Below are 16,083 nucleotides of genomic sequence, written 5' to 3'. Positions count from 1 at the left end.
TGGAATGTAGCCCACCAGGCTCCTCTGTCCATGGGATTCTCCAGGCAAGAATACTGGAGTGGGTTGCCGTTTCCTTCTTCAGAGGATCTTCCCGACCCAGGGATCAAACCTAGGTCTCCTGTTACTGCAGGCAGATTCTTTTACCATCTGAGCTACAGGGAATCAGGGTAAGAGAATAAGTGTGTGTGTGTGTGTGTTAGTCACTCACGCATGTCCAGCTCTTCACCACCTTATGGACTGTAGCCCACCAGGCTCCTCTCTCCATGGAATTCTCCAAGCAAGAATACTGGAATGGGTAGCCATTCCCTTCTCCAGGGCATCTTCCCAACTCGGGGATTGAACCCTGATCTCCTGCATTGCAGGTGGATTCTTTACCATCTGAGCCATGCTTTTGAACTATGATGTTGAAGAAGATTCTTGAGAGTCCCTTGGATAGCAAGAAGATTAAACCAGTCAATCCTAAAAGAAATCGATCCTGAATATTCATTAGAAGGACTGACGCTGAAGCTCCAGTACTTTGGTCACCTGATACGAAGAGCTGATTCATTGGAAAAGACCCAGTGCATCAGCTGGGAAAGATCGAGGGCAGGAGGAGAAGGGGATGACAGAGGATGAGATGGTTGGAAGGCATCACTGACTTAGTGGACATGAGTTTGGGCAAGCTCTGGGAGATGGTGAAGAACAGGAAAGCCTAGCGTGCTGCAATCCATGGGGTCACAAAGAGTCAAACATGACTGAGCGAGAGAAGAACAACAACTAAATTAAGTACCTTTAAGCTCTAAGAAGTATTTATTGTGTGGTTTTTTCAGTTAAACAATAATGTGAATACATATTTTTAATTAAAATAAGTTTGTAAAATATGCAGAAACAAGCCCTTTAAGTATTTTTAATACATCAACCCTTAATAAAAGCCATGAAAGGATTGTTCATAAGGAACTAAAAGCAATAAACTTTAGCTATAGAAGTTTCTGGTAATCTGTGTTGATACAGGAATAGAGATTAGTAATCCACAGAAAGTTGCTTATGTATTAATTTTGAGCAGAATCAGCAAGGGAAAACTTAGGGAAACACTTCATCTTTCTAGTTTTTCTCTTACTCAGTCGCTTCAGTCGTGTCCGATTCTTTGTGACCTATGGACTGTAGCCTACCAGGCTCCTCTGTCTATGGGATTCTCCAGGCAAGAATACTGGAGTGGGTTGCCATGTCCTCCTCCAGGGGATCTTCCCCACCCAGGAATTTAACCCATATTTACTGCATCTCCTGCATTGCAGGGAGGTTCTTTACCCACCTGGGAAGCCCAGTCTTAGCAGAGTTATTTTTATGATACATTTCTAAGACATGTACTTTTATATTAAAAGACTATTCAGTCTGCTTAATCCTTGAAATTCTTCTAGGATCTAGACCCAAAATTAGTTTCTTCAACCAGGACAGCAAAGGAACAGATTTTACTCTTGGGAGTCAGTTTTTACTTTTTGTTTTTGCCAAGCATCCACTTCACTGTGCTATGGTTTTGATTTTCTCCAGAATAAGAAGTGTGGAAGGGGCTTTCTCCTCCCCTTCATCTTGGCCTCATAAACTCCTCCTAGAAATCCTTTAAATCTGTCTTAAAAGGAAAAGAGAAGAATTGCCATCCATTCTATAGCTCTTCCCTGCCCAGCCTTCCTGAACACGATTGTAAAACCAACATAAATCACCATTCTTGAGTTTCTGGCAGATCTCTGCCTGGTTTGAATCTACAGATGTGGGATTCTTTCATCACCCTGTTTTTATTCCTTGTTGAGTGGTGTCTGGGTTCTGCATGTGCTGTTTATATCTTTGTATTTATCAGCATAAATGTGATTGTAGAACTTCTTCAGAAGGTAATAAGTTGGTCACTTTTCCAATTTCGTTAAGGACTAGTCTGATTTAGATAATTACGTGGTCTGATCTGTATGAAACTCAGCAGATGTCTTTTATCTTCTGATAAAAGAAGTTGTGGATTCACAAAGTAATAGCCCAAAAGATGTGAGAATGAAGAATGTTTGAAATAAAAAGTTACTCGGGAAAAGATTGCTTGTCAGGACTTTAAAAAAAAAAAAAAAGCTGCTGCAAATGTCTATAGAGTGAATGAAACCAAAAGCTTTATAGTTGATACACTTCTGAATTCAGCAGAGTCACATCACTGTTGCAGTGTTCCGAGGTTATACACCTGGGACAAGGTAGCATCTTAATGGCACATCCTGAAATGGCACTTTTTCCTGAAATATCCCTCTTTCTCCCTACATTGATGAGGACAGCTGGGGCCCTGCACTTTGTAGCATTTCAGAGGGAAATAAGAGTACTGGTCTGATATCAATTGCAACAGAAAACCTAGTCAATAATATAGACAAACCATGCTTTGTATCATTTTATGTAAAATAAAAATATAGACGTACCATTTCACCCTCACTTTCCCTCAGCCACACCCTTGCCTGACTTTATAGATCTTTGGGTGGTAAAAATGTTATTGATTTGTAAGTCTGTGGTGCCCTGTAAAGGCATTCTAGAAATCCAAGAGTATAATAATTACTCTATAGTTAGATGGCGTCTCAAAATTTTGGAAACTTTCTCACATTCTTCCTTTTGATTCCTACAACAGCCCTAACAAAATAAATGTTGAAGTGTTATTATTATTCTGTTTAGGCAGGCGTGGAAATGGGGTCCCCAAGGAGGTAAAGAACTTGCCCAGGGTCACCGAGCTAGGAAGCAGGAGCTCAGCCTGAGGTCACGTATCCCCCCTTCTCAGAGGCAGCACAGCCTTGAAAGTGTCCCCACTGTTACCTTCCTTGGCTGACACTGGGCAAGTAGTTTCACCTCACTCCGTCTGTTTCCTCCTTGGCAGAGTAAATGGTGTTTATGTCAAAGCTGAGTGAGTGAGATTAAACGAGATAACGCACGTAAAGTTGTTATACTTTGGGGACTTCCCTGGTGGTCCAGTGGTTAAGAATCCGCCTTGCAGTGCAGGAGATGTGGGTTCAGTCCCTGGTCAGTGAATGAAGATCCACATGCCATTGAACAACTAAGCCCGGGCCCTGCAACTACTGAGCCCACGCGCTCCAGAGCCCCCTTGTGCCACAACTAAAGAGTCCAAGCGCTGCAATGAAAGATGCCACGCCTCATGATGCAACAAAAATTCCACATGCTATGACTAAGACTGGATGCAGCCAAATAAATACTCTTTTAAAAGTTATCCTTCAACTTTTTTTGTTTGTTTGTTTTTGATTACTTCTTAAGCCACAGAAAGACTAGACAGAAAGAGGCCCTCTGGTTGTATTACACCTCCACTAGTACCTTTTCCTAAAAACCTTTTAAGGAAAACATTAAAGCTCGTAAAATTCAAAATTTGTTATGAAATCATTTTTGTATATTTCTGGGTCTTATTTCACTCATTCAGTCTTTCAGCCATTATTTCTACCATGTGCCAGGTTACCATGTGAATCGTGTTATTCAGTATCATGCCCATCTTCTTTCCAAGCAGATGTTATAATTTTCTAGTTGAAGTTACACATATTAGTCTTAAAATGTTTTTCTTTTCAAGGTTTGAAATTGTGCTCCTGAGCAGGAGTGACCACTGTCCTGCTCGAGCACAAAGGGAATGTGTGGGGTGCACTATTGACAGTATTCTTTTAGGAAAAGCATCATCAACCGCTAAATAATAGTATTCTTGTGTCTCAGCACATAACACATGTGTGTCAGTATCTCACAATGGCTGTTTTTGTATTTGCAGGTTTAGTAACGTCATCAGAGCCCATACGCGTCTGGAGTCAAGATACAGCAACAGCTCAGGAGGTTCATACGATGAGGATAAAAGTAAGCACTAACAGCCTGAGGGGTTCAGATGGAGGGCAAATGGTTAGTGAATGGAAAATGAGTATTTTGATTATTCCTGTTCTGATCAGAAAAAAGAGGCCCGCAAATAATTAAGTAACCATTTAATCCTACAGATTAAATCCTACATGCAGAGTCAGTCTCTTCAAAGTAAAAACAAACCAAACAGTAGATGAATCAGACTTAGGAAAACTTTGAGCTACTACCTAAAACCATATTTTTGTCTTCTTGGCCCTTTTCCTGGGTGATGCATTTGGTGAAAGGCTAGTACAAGATTGTCTCTTTAGAAAACAAAGGTTTCCGTTCAGTTCTCCTGCCTGTCTTGGGAGTGGATTTAACCTTTAAGCTTTGTGAGTCAGCTCACCCAGGATATATCTGTTTTCACATTTAATTTCTCAGGGACCGAGTGAGAACCTTGCCAGACTGGGAGATACGATTGTCCCAGGAATCACACTGTACCTTGGGAAGCTGGAAAAATGGGAAAGATCAATGCATTCATTGATTTTGTTTAAGCTTCGGACAGGTTGTACAGTTATTGGTCAAGGAGTGGTCGCAGTTACTTGTTCACAAGTTGCAGGAATTCTGGAAGCAGAGAACATTCCCAGTGACATATTAGCTGTGTAAGGAAATTGGTAAACTATCTTCTGGAACTTACTTGTTTGGGTGGAAATCATAATATGATATCTCATGAGTTAGGTCCATTTTGTAAGTTAGCTCATGGAGCTTTTGTACTGGTTGTTTTGAATTATTTTGTTCTTGTGGGAAATGTGCAGAGTACAGTAAGAGGTAAGTGTTTTAGGTTGGCAAAAAAGTTTGTTCAGGTTTTTCGGTACAATGTTATGAAAAACCTGAATAAGCTTTTTGGCAAACCCAGTAGTTCTAATGACACTACATTTCAGTTTTACTTCTCAGTGCCCACATAGGCAATTCTCCACCATTCAAAATATCAGTGGAAGGAATGTCTAAAATCCATGTAATATTGCCATACTCAGGTTAAGTTTTAACTGTGCTCATGTGCTCATTCATGTCTGTCTCTTTGTGACCCCCGTGGACTGTAGCCCACCAAGCTCCTCTGTCCATGGGATTTCCCAGGCAAGAATATTGGAGTGGGTCGCCATCCCCTCCTCCAGGGGATCTTTCTGACCCATTCTTGTGTCTTCTGCATTGGCAGGCAAAATCTTTACCTCTAGGGTCACCTGGGAAGCCCAAGTTTTAACTGTGTCCCTATAGAACCTTTTTCTAGAACAGTTAGTATGAAGTTCGGGCAGGGGGAAGCTTATGCATTCTCCCTCATTTCTGTGCCCATCAGGGTACTTGGCCTTCCAGACGCCAAACAGTTGCATTTCAAGAGCACAGACCATTAGTTCTATGCAGGACCAGATTTTATAGATGAGGAGAGCAGTACCCAAGGGATAGAGTTGTTGGTTGAAGAGCAGTCTCCTTGCTGTATATAATACTTGGTAACACAAAATTTGAGGACAGAAACATTGAGTCATGGAGATGCTAGGCAGTCGAATCCTGACTTCCCCAGAATGTGACAGGCATGCTGTAATGAAGCATAACATTCTATGACTGTGGATTTTACATTAGGAATATTGTTGCACTTCGACCAGTTGATTCCATCATCATCATCCATCAAAGTGTATCTCTTTGTTCTGGGCACAGGACACAGAATTTGGTAGAAAACAAAGTAATAATCATTTTGAAAATACATCTTCAGAGCCCTCTGGTATTGAAACTTTACATTCCTTATATATTTTAAAATAGTGACTTTCAGAGGGTAATTATAACAAAATTAGCGACTATGTCATTATATAAACTCAGATCACTGGCTTTAGGGATAAAGAGAAAGACTAATAGAAGTATTTATAAAGGGAAAGAAAAACTACTGTGAATGAAAGTAAGACAGAAAGAGTAGACTAGTGTTATCATCATGTTTTACCCAGAAATGTTTATAAATTTGTCATACCAGCATAAACAGCATCTCACTGGCTATAGTACTTGAATTTGATTGAGTCATGTGTCAGTAATATTCTTCACGTGATTACTGATATTAACCAGAGAAATTAAAGTTCAGAGTAAGTAGTTGGGTTGCTGAGAGCTCAAATCTTAAATTTCTCAAGTCAAAGAAAAATGGAAATCAAGCTACTCAAACAGATCCTCATCATAGAAAGTCCATAAAATGCTAAGCTCCTTTTCTAGTTGTCAAGTAACAGAATTGACTTCAGCTGTCCCCAGATGAAGCAGTCCATCCAGTAGGGCACAAGTACCCTCAGAACTTTGGTAACTGGATCCTGCCTGATGCATTTTTGGTTCTAGCTACCCAGTGATTGGTACAGTCTATGCCATGAGAGAAGCAAAGGTTTGCAGGCTCAGTTCCAGACCTTATGACCGGCTGTATGATATATGTCAGGGGTAGTTATTTTCTCCTTGAATTCCTGAGGGTATGAGCAGGGCTACGAAGAATGAGAAGGGGTCAGGAGAGACCTCATGGCCCAGCGCTTCCTAGTCTGGTTTTATCTAAAAAGAAAGGTGCAGCCTCTTTAAAGTATTTTTTATTAAAAAAAACAAACAAACCATACCACCTTGGATAAAGTGGACAGACAAACAGATTCAGACCTAGTCTATAAAGTTGGTGGACAGCGCCTGGCATGGTCACAGAACAGGAAAGAAAGACAGGGTGACTGGGGTACAGTGAGCAGAGGGCACGGAAATAAGAGATAAGCCAAGAAACAGGAGGGAGGTGTTGTCAGGCCTTACAGGCCCTGGTGTGAATTGAATGCTAGATTTCATTTTGAGTGTAAAGGGGAGCTGCTGGCCAGTGGTACGCAGAGAAAGGAGCTCTGAATGGACTTCTGTTTTCAAAGGATGGCTCTGGGGACTTCCCTGGTGGTCTAGTGGTTAATTCTTTGCCTTCCAGTGCAAGGGGTGTGGGTTGAATCCCTGACTGGGGAGCTAAGATCCCACATGCCTCCAGGCCAAAAAAAAAAACCAAAACATAAAACAGAAGTGATATTGTAACAAATTCAATAAAGACTTTAAAAATTATCTACATAAAAAAAAAATCTTAAAAAAGGAGGATGGCTCTGGCTGCCGTGCTGAGAATAGACTGCAGAGGGTTACGCATAGAGGCAGGGAGGCGGTAGGAGGCTCTGCCTCCTGTGAGAGATGGTGAGGGCTCAGCCCAGGATGGCAGTGATAGAGATGGTGAGAAATGGTCATCTCTTGGGTTTGTTTTGAGGGAGAGCTTACTGAATATGTAGATGGTGGCAAGTTACTTAACCTCTGCGTCCCCTCTACAAAATTGGGATAATAGGTACCTATCATTGGGTTATACTGGGTTACTAATACGTGAAATGTATAGACCATTGCCTGACATAAAGTAACCCCTCTCTGTTGTTAGTCTCTCAGTCATGTCCAACTCTTTTGCAACCCCGTGGACTATAGCCCACCAGGCTCCTCTATTCATGGGATTCTCCAGGCAAGAATACTGGAGTGGGTTTCCATTCCTTCTCAGAGGATCTTCCCGACCCAGGGATCAAACCCACATCTCCTGCATTGGCAGGCAGATTTTTTATCACTGAGCCACCAAGGAAGCCCACGCCATCTCTAAGTTAGTTCTGATGTTATTATTTTTATTATTACTGTCACTACCACCATCATCATGGTTATTAGAAATATAAGCGACTATGGCTGATTCATGTTGATGTTTGGCAGAAACCAACATAATTCTGTAAAGCAATTATCCTTCAATTAAAAAATAAATTTAAAAATATATATATATATAAGTGAGAAGTCAGGGAGGATTCCCAGGCTCCCATCCTGAGTGAACTGAACATAAATCATGTTTTACTGAGATGGAGGAGATGAGAGAAGGAGTGAGTTGTCACAGTGATGGGAATTCACGTGATGTAGGGTTTTTCTTCTTGTGTATCTATGTTTTCAGTCACTCTATAATGAATAACTATAAATTAGATATCCAAGAAGAAACTTAATCAAGTAATTCCAGCCCATTTGATCATATAATTTCATACTCACTCACCAAATGGAATGGCTAGATCATATAATTTCATACTCACCAAATGGAATGGTTAGGAAGTTATTTTTATAAGCACAAATTTGTAAGTTGCTTTCTAAAAAGGCAAGTCGGGAAAACAACCAGCTTCTCTCTCTGTAAATGAAGCACATTGGTCTTTCTCACACTACAGATGACCCAATTTCTCCCTACACCGGCTGGCTTCTGACTATCACAGAGACCAAGCAGCCGCAGCCCCTACCCATGCCTTGCACGGGAGGGTGCTGGGCCCCCCTGGTGGACTACCTCCCAGAGACCATCACCCCCCGGGGGCCACTCCACAGGTGAGTAGCACGTGCAGATAGAGGGGAATGATCGCTTAGCTCTGGCTGGATTTTTCTTCCTGTGAAAAGAGAAACCTGTTCCAGGTCCCATCAATTGAAATGATGTTTGAAACCAGAGGGAACACAAGTGACTTGACCTGCAGCTCTCAGCATACTGACTGACTTTGGTCGAACATGAGCCAGTGTGCAAAGCTGCCTTGCAGCCCTTGGAAGTTTTCCTTGATGTGCCCCTGGTGTGGGTGTTCATTCTGTTATGCCTTGTTGATGGTGAGCAGCTAAAAGAAAGAACCCTTGTCTTCCAAGTCTCTTCATCCTTCAGCCCTTATTTTCAAGGGACCGGTAGAGTCCCCATTATGTGAATTAGGTCAAGTGAAGTTTCTTCTCCTCATGGAACTCTGTGCTATATCAGAAGTTAAACTCCATTTCCCTGGAATCAGGCTCTCACCTAATTCTTCAAGGCTGACGAGTTGGATGTGACTGTGCCCGAACGACCTATCAGTCTGTTTCCATCCTCTTCGGACATGGCGTTGACGTCATCATTTCCATTGATTAGGTGCAATGTCGCTGTCATCTTTATGACTGAGATGGTGGTGGACCACAGCGTCAGAGAAGACTGGGCTCTTCATCTCCCGCTGCTGCTCCATGCGGTCTTCTTAGGTAAGCCTGGGACCCAGAGGAATCCTGGCCACTAGAGTCTGAAACCTACACAAGTTATCCCAGGGAGCTGTCCTTTTACGTGGCCATCCTGCTTTTCTGAAATACCTAATATCTTCCACTTTTCACTGTCCTTTCTGTGACATCTCTAAAATTCCAGTTGATCAGTCATTGTTTAAAATTGTCCTGGCACCATAATGCAGAGGGGTACCTCATCCATGCTACTTCTATAGAGATATTCAAAACAAGCTGGACTTCTTTTAGGGGCTTTGGTTCTGTGTGATAAATTTAAAGCCACAAGACACAGTCAGTGCATAGAAACAATGTAGAACACGGTCAGCTAAGCACTGAGATTTTAAAATACCCAAGTTGCAGAGCAAAAAAAAACAAAAATGGAAAGAGGAATCAGCCAGGCAGGGAGACTCAGAGAGAGATAAAGTTAGAAACCTTTAGTAAAAGGAAGAGAACATCTCAGGAAAGAGAAATGCTAAACATGTCAGATGCTACAGAGAGGTCAAGAAAAGTCCATCTATCAGCATTTCATAAGAACATTTTTTAAGGAATAAAACATTTGATTTTTCATAAGCCTGATTTCTTTATGTCAGTAACAAACTAACAACGGAAACGAAACCTCCCTCTAACGTCTTCCTCCTGGGCGTCTTGGAATCTTTGCCGTCCCCGGAATCTAGACGAGCTAAAGGTTTGTTTATATTAAGAGATTCCACTGTTTTGTTCCAGGTTTGGACCATTACCGGCCAGAAGTCTTTGAACACAGCAAAAAATTGCTTCTTCATCTCCTGATTGCCCTCTCTTGCAACAGCAATTTCCATGCCATTGCTTCTGTGCTCCTGCAGACTCGAGAGATGGGCGAAGCCAAGACTCTAACAGTTCAGCCAGCTTATCAGCCCGAGTATCTCTACACAGGTAACACAAGGAGGAGGGGCAGGGAGCCTGAGACAGAGTCACAAGTCTGAGGATACCTGGGGGTGTCCCTGGAGCCCACATCAATGTCTCTGCTTTTACCCTTACCCCAGCTTAGTAAGGGATAAAATATGCACCATTATGTGCAATAAACATGCATTATTTTTACTTGATGTTAAATCCTTCTTCCTTAGTAAATATTTCCAAATATACTTTTTAAATTATTACTGTGATTGCCATTTTCATTAAATACGTTATCAAAAAAATTAATACCCATTGACTGAGAGAGCATGAGTCTGGAACACCCATGGAGGAGAATGTGCAAAACAGTGACCACCTCCAGCATTGTGAGACCAGGTATCACCAAGGTGCCAGACATTTCCCTATGTAGCTGGAGACATAATTACATTCAATTAATATACACATTCAGAGTTCTGGGCACATTTATGCAAAACATTATGTATACCCTACTTATCGCTGTTAGAGGCTGTTATCCTCAAAAATAGTATCATGTCATATAGCTAAATCATCTATTACCCAGGAATAATTTACCTACAGCACAGTTAGGTACAAATGTGTAACAGAGCTATTCAGCAGAGAGTGGGTGTGTGAAAGCATGCACACACAGACACACGCACTCACTTCTTTTGCAGAAAGCATCAGTTAAAACACCAGAGCATCAAATGATTTGGTAAGTCTGTTAGAAAAAGACTGATTAAGTGAGCTTAATCAGAAGACTGGATATTTTGAAGATCTTTGTATCTTAGCACAAATGGTTCCATGCCATTCTTTTTATGTACTGCATAGTATCCATTGAACCACATGTCTTAACTCATACGTTTCTTATCCATAGCTGGAGAAATTGTTCTGATTTGTGTCTGTTTTGCTTCTTGGCCAATATACAAAATGCCTCCATGAGCCCCTAGGCTCATATACCTTGATGTGCTTTTAATCAGTATATCTCCAGGATACATTTCTTAGTTTGTAGTTACTGGGTCGAACGTTGCAAATTGTTCTCCAAGACTGTTGCACCAATTTAAACCTGCAGTATTTAAGAGTGTATATTGCACACCTACTATTACTAAACTTTCTCATTTGTCTTTACCAGTCTGATAAATAAAAGGTGATATCTTGGGGGAGAAAAGGGGGAAAAAAAGACACCAAAGTAGAAAATAGCAGAGCACCATCTATTACCAAATCACACTGGTTTACACGGCAGTGCAACTATTCCATGAGCAAAGAAAGAGTTCCAGTCTGGTTTAATCATAGCCATAGCCAAAAATCAAGTGGTTTTTTTTTTCCAAAAAATTTAAATAACTGCACAGTTCCTGATGCGCACCTCCCGACCTCATTCAATGCCTGGCCTGCACATTCCACCTGGACCTTGTCTCCCACCAGGTGGCTTCGACTTCCTGAGAGAGGACCAGTCATCCCCAGTGCCAGACTCAGGGCTCAGCTCCAGCTCCACTTCATCCAGCATCAGTCTGGGAGGCAGCAGTGGGAACCTCCCACAGATGACCCAGGAGGTAGAAGATGCGGACGTGGCTGCTGACATGGATGAGAAGGCAAACAAGCTCATTGAATTTCTGACGACCAGGTAAGGGAGGGGTCAGGAGATGGGCTGCTGTTTTGGGGTCAGTCTTTTGGAAGAGTGCCATCACTTTAAAAATTGAAATTTGAAAATTCTAATGAAGTCTCCTCTATTTTGAACTGCATCTGCTGGTGTCTGTGTACAAGGCAGACCCTGGTAGACGCTGTCTACGACTCCCCTAATGTCACAGTGGAGGAGCAGGGGGATTTCCTGCCTGATGAGCAGGTAGCAGATGCGGGCAGGAGGCAAGCGTGACTTTTACTGTCTATCAGAGCTACCAGCTTCTGGGATTTCCAAGACTTGGCAGAGAACATCGCTCTGGAAACCCAAAGCATTAGCCATGGTCAACCCAGTAGCAGCTGCAGAGGGGGGACCCCTGTCTGCTCCTCTAGTCCAAAGGGTCACTTATAAATGGAATTCAGGAACCAGAAACAATCGGACACATCATGGGAAAGGAATCCAACTAATAATAGATCAAAGTCAAGAAAACTGTGAGTGAGCCCGGTTTTTTTCAGATTTTATGGTTCTTTCGAGGAATGATTTAGCTTTTGGTTCAGTTCTCATAGTTCAGTTCAGTTCAGTCACTCAGTCGTGTCCAACTCTTTGCGGCCCCATGAACTGCAGCACGCCAGGCCTCCCTGTCCATCACCAACTCCCAGAGTCCACCCAAACCCATGTCCATTGAGTTGGTGATGCCATCCAACCATCTCATCCTCTGTCGTCCCCTTCTCCTCCTGCCCTCAATCTTTCCCAGCATCAGGATCTTTTCCAATGAGTCAGCTCTTTGCATCAGATGGCCAAAGTATTGGAGTTTCAGCTTCAACATCAGTCCTTCCAATGAACACCCAGGACTGATCTCCTTTAGGATGAACTGGTTGGACCTCCTTGCAGTCCAAGGGACTCCCAAGAGTCTTCGCCAACACCACAGTTCAAAAGCATCAATTCTTCAGCACTCAGCTTTCTTTATAGTCCAACTCTCACATCCATACATGACCACTGGAAAAACCATAGCCTTGACTAGATGGACCTTTGTTGACAAAGTAATGTCTCTGCTTTTTAATATGCTGTCTAGGTTGGTCATAACTTTCCTTCCAAGGAGTAAGCGTCTTTTAATTTCATGGCTTCAGTCACCATCTGCAGTGATTTTGGAGCCCAGAAATATAAAGTCAGCCACTGTTTCCATGGTTTCCCCATCTATTTGCCATGAAGTGATGGGACCAGATGCCATGATCTTAGTTTTCTGAATGTTGAGCTTTAAGCCAGCTTTTTCACTCTCCTCTTCCACTTTCATCAAGAGGCTCTTTAGTACTTTTTCACTTTCTGCCATAAGGGTGGTGTCATCTGCATATCTGAGGTTATTGATATTTCTCCCGGCAATCTTGATTCCAGCTTGTGAGTCCTCCAACCTAGTGTTTCTCATGATGTACTCTGCATATAAGTTAAATAAGCAGGGTGACAATATACAGCCTTGACATACTCCTTTTCCTATTTGAAACCAGTCTGTTGTTCCATGTCCAGTTCTAACTGTTGCTTCCTGACCTGCATACAGGTTTCTCAAGAGGCAGGTCAGGTGGTCTGGTATTCCCATCTCCTTCAGAATTTTCCAGTTTATTGTGATCCACACAGTCAAAGGCTTTGGCGTAGTCAATAAAGCAGAAATAGATGTTTTTCTGGAACTCTCTTGCTTTTTCAATGATCCAGCGGATGTTGGCAATTTGTTCTCTGGTTCCTCTGCCTTTTCTAAAACCAGCTTGAACATCTGGAAGTTCACAGTTCACATATTGCTGAAGCCTGGCTTGGAGAATTCTAAGCATTACTTTACTAGCATGTGAGATGAGTGCACTTGTGTGGTAGTTTGAGCATTCTTTGGCATTGCCTTTCTTTGGGATTGGAATGAAAACTGACCTTTTCCAGTCCTGTGGCCACTGCTGAGTTTTCCAAATTTGCTGGCATATTGAGTGCAGCACTTTCTTTTAGGATTTGAAATAGCTCAACTGGAATTCCATCACCTCCACTAGCTTTGTTCATAGTGATGCTTCCTAAGGCCCACTTGACTTTGCATTCCAGGATGTGTGGCTCTAGGTGAGTGATCACACCATTGTGATTATCTGGGTCATGAAGATCTTTTTTGTACAGTTCTTCTGTGTATTGTTGCCACCTCTTCTTAATATCTTCTGCTTCTGTTAGCTCAATTCAATATAGAATTTAACGTACAGGAAGCTCAAGTAGGGGCTGGTGGTGCCTCCTTACAGGGTGTCTCAGAGACCTGACTGGTTTGTGGAGAAGAAAGGTTTTCTCACTACTCACCAGTGTCAGTGCTGGGAATGGTGTTCTCTGAAATTCTCACACATGGATCCATCCTGCTCTTACCACAGAGAAAACCGAATAGACAACAGAGGTTGTGTCTTCAGTTTGTCCTACAGTGTTTGGCAACTTAACCTAACAATGTGATCCTGATAAAATGTTATCTCTGCAAATTCTAAAATGTATAAAGGGAGTCTGTGTCTAAATCTGTGTTTTATTTGACATGTTACATCACTTCATTTAAGACAAAGAACCTGTTATGTGCTGAATGAACACTGTCCTGGTGAATTGAGAAGTTTTAATTTTGTGAGCAAAACATATGAAAAAGTATGTCTCCGTCAGTGAAGTAGATCTATTTTGAGTGTGCTCTTAAGCTTTATAAGACTGAAATTTTCCACCAAACTAATAAGTAAATTTTTTAAAAAAATGTATGTTGCCCCTTTGGAGTTAGAACTGTGTATATGGTTGTGCAAAATGATAGTTACATTTTTGACAGTTTGTGTGTTTTGTTGAAGGGCATTTGGTCCGCTTTGGTGCCATGAGGACATCACACCCAAAAATCAGAATTCAAAGAGTGCTGAACAACTCACCAATTTTCTACGTCACGTTGTATCCGTGTTCAGAGATTCCAAATCAGGTACTTCATCCTATTGCTACAAAGCCCACTTTCAGCATTTTTGTGTAACGGAGCTCATTCTCCCCATATAACTACACACTGGGTATGTATTTGTGTGTGTGTGTGTGTGTAAAATCTCCATTTGGCAGCAATAGCCAAGGAATATTTATAGGGGGTATTGAAGCTTTTTCAGGTGTGCCTAACTTAATGATAGTTAATGTCACGTATAGTTGTATGAGGCTCCATCAAATGATTTCCCCAGCGTCTCTGTTCTCTGTGCTTCATTTCCCTCACTACAACTACACTGTGCCTATATTAATTTTATTTAAAGAAGGCCATGAGAAAGAAATTTTATTCACTGTCATCAGGCTCAACTGGGAGAAAATGGTCCATCTTGCAAACTGGATTTTTTTTAAATAATAATAATTTTTCAATAAAATGTTTTTGGCTTTAAAAGTATTTGCTGACAAGTCCTGTGCCAGTGACCACTCAATATTCTGAACACAGTCTGATGCTAATTTAGGTACTAGCTAATCGGAGAAGGCAATGGCACCCCACTCCAGTACTTTTGCCTGGAGAGTCCCATGGACGGAGGAGCCTGGTGGGCTGCAGGCCATGGGGTCGTGAAGAGTCGGACACAGCTGAGCGACTTCACTTTCACTTTTCACTTTCATGCATTGAAGAAAGAAATGGCAACCCACTCCAGTGTTCTTGCCTGGAGAATCCCATGGTCGGCGTAGCCTGGTGGGCTGCCGTCTATGGGGTCGCACTGAGTCGGACATGACTGAAGCAACTTAGCAGTAGGAGCAGCAGCAGCCTCACAATATTTAAGCCCTTAGCTGGATTCCATTCGGATCAGCTTGGCCAGGGCTGATATGTGTGTGAAATTTAAATTTAGTTCCTCAGCCTGATAAACAGCTATCTCTGCCTTTTCTCACTCAGCAGGCTGGCCATAGTAAATATGTCTCACCAGCTCTTCTGGCTGCTCTGATAATTAGCACATTTTACAATTTGAAACATTCCAGATATGCCACATATCTTTTCATTATCAGAGGATACATGCTAAAAACCAAAAAATACTGTTAAACTGAAATGGGAAAGTTGTTCCCAGAATGGAATTGCCATTTCTTGTTTTGAGTTTCCCCTTTGGAATTTCTTTGAAGTATTAAGACTGCTTTTATCGGTATTTCCCCCACTTAAAAGTCATTTCAGTAGCCTTGAAGGAGAGATTTTGTGATGCATGTGAACTCTTCATTTGTGTGAAACTCTTGATGGTATAAAGATACTAAAAATGAGAAAAAGTATGAATGCCATATATAGCATATTCTGAGTGTGTTTCAGGCTGCTTAGAACATTCTGTCTTCTCTGGTGGCTCAGACAGTAAAGCGTCTGCCCACAATGCAGGAGACCCAGGTTCAATCCCTGGGTTGGGAAGATCCCCTGGAGAAGGAAATGGCAACCCATTCCAGTACTCTTGCCTGAAAAATTCCATGGACAGAGGAGCCTGAGAGGCTACAGTCCCTGGGGTTGCAAAGAGTTGGACATGACAGAGTGACTTCACTTTCACTTAGAATATTCTGTGTTTTTTCACATCTTCCTCAAGATATTTTTACTCCCTACAATTTTCTTGAACGTGGCTGCTTTCTGCCTACCTCCAATATAGCACAATAAGATGTGTTCCTGGAAACACTTGTATTAGTCAGGGTAGCATAGCTGCTGTAACAAATAACCCTCAAAGCTCAGAGACCTAACACAAGAGGCTGTTTCTGGATCTCATAACAGTTCAATGCAG

General features: G+C 42.0%; 1 protein-coding gene across 3 annotated transcripts in view; it reads left to right on the top strand.

The window, feature by feature from the left end:
• The window catches only part of FRY (FRY microtubule binding protein), a 330,073-nt gene that overhangs the window by 264,118 nt on the left and 49,872 nt on the right, over nt 1–16,083 (top strand). For all 3 annotated transcript variants that reach the window (XR_014071062.1, XM_081549217.1, XM_081549220.1), the window contains exons 36-41: nt 3,746–3,828; nt 8,055–8,205; nt 8,759–8,862; nt 9,598–9,783; nt 11,179–11,377; nt 14,191–14,312. Coding sequence is in view for 2 of the 3 variants with exons in the window: in XM_081549217.1 (XP_081405343.1) it covers nt 3,746–3,828; nt 8,055–8,205; nt 8,759–8,862; nt 9,598–9,783; nt 11,179–11,377; nt 14,191–14,312 (845 nt within the window). In the remaining variant the exon portion in view is untranslated. The remainder of the gene's footprint in view (nt 1–3,745; nt 3,829–8,054; nt 8,206–8,758; nt 8,863–9,597; nt 9,784–11,178; nt 11,378–14,190; nt 14,313–16,083) is intronic.

The sequence above is a fragment of the Giraffa tippelskirchi genome, chromosome 12 (genome assembly GCF_054371585.1).
Source record: "Giraffa tippelskirchi isolate mGirTip1 chromosome 12, T2T-mGirTip1v1.2.pri, whole genome shotgun sequence".
Taxonomy (NCBI): domain Eukaryota; kingdom Metazoa; phylum Chordata; class Mammalia; order Artiodactyla; family Giraffidae; genus Giraffa; species Giraffa tippelskirchi.
Note: the sequence above shows the minus strand (reverse complement) of the source record. Positions and strands in the feature narration are given on the sequence as shown.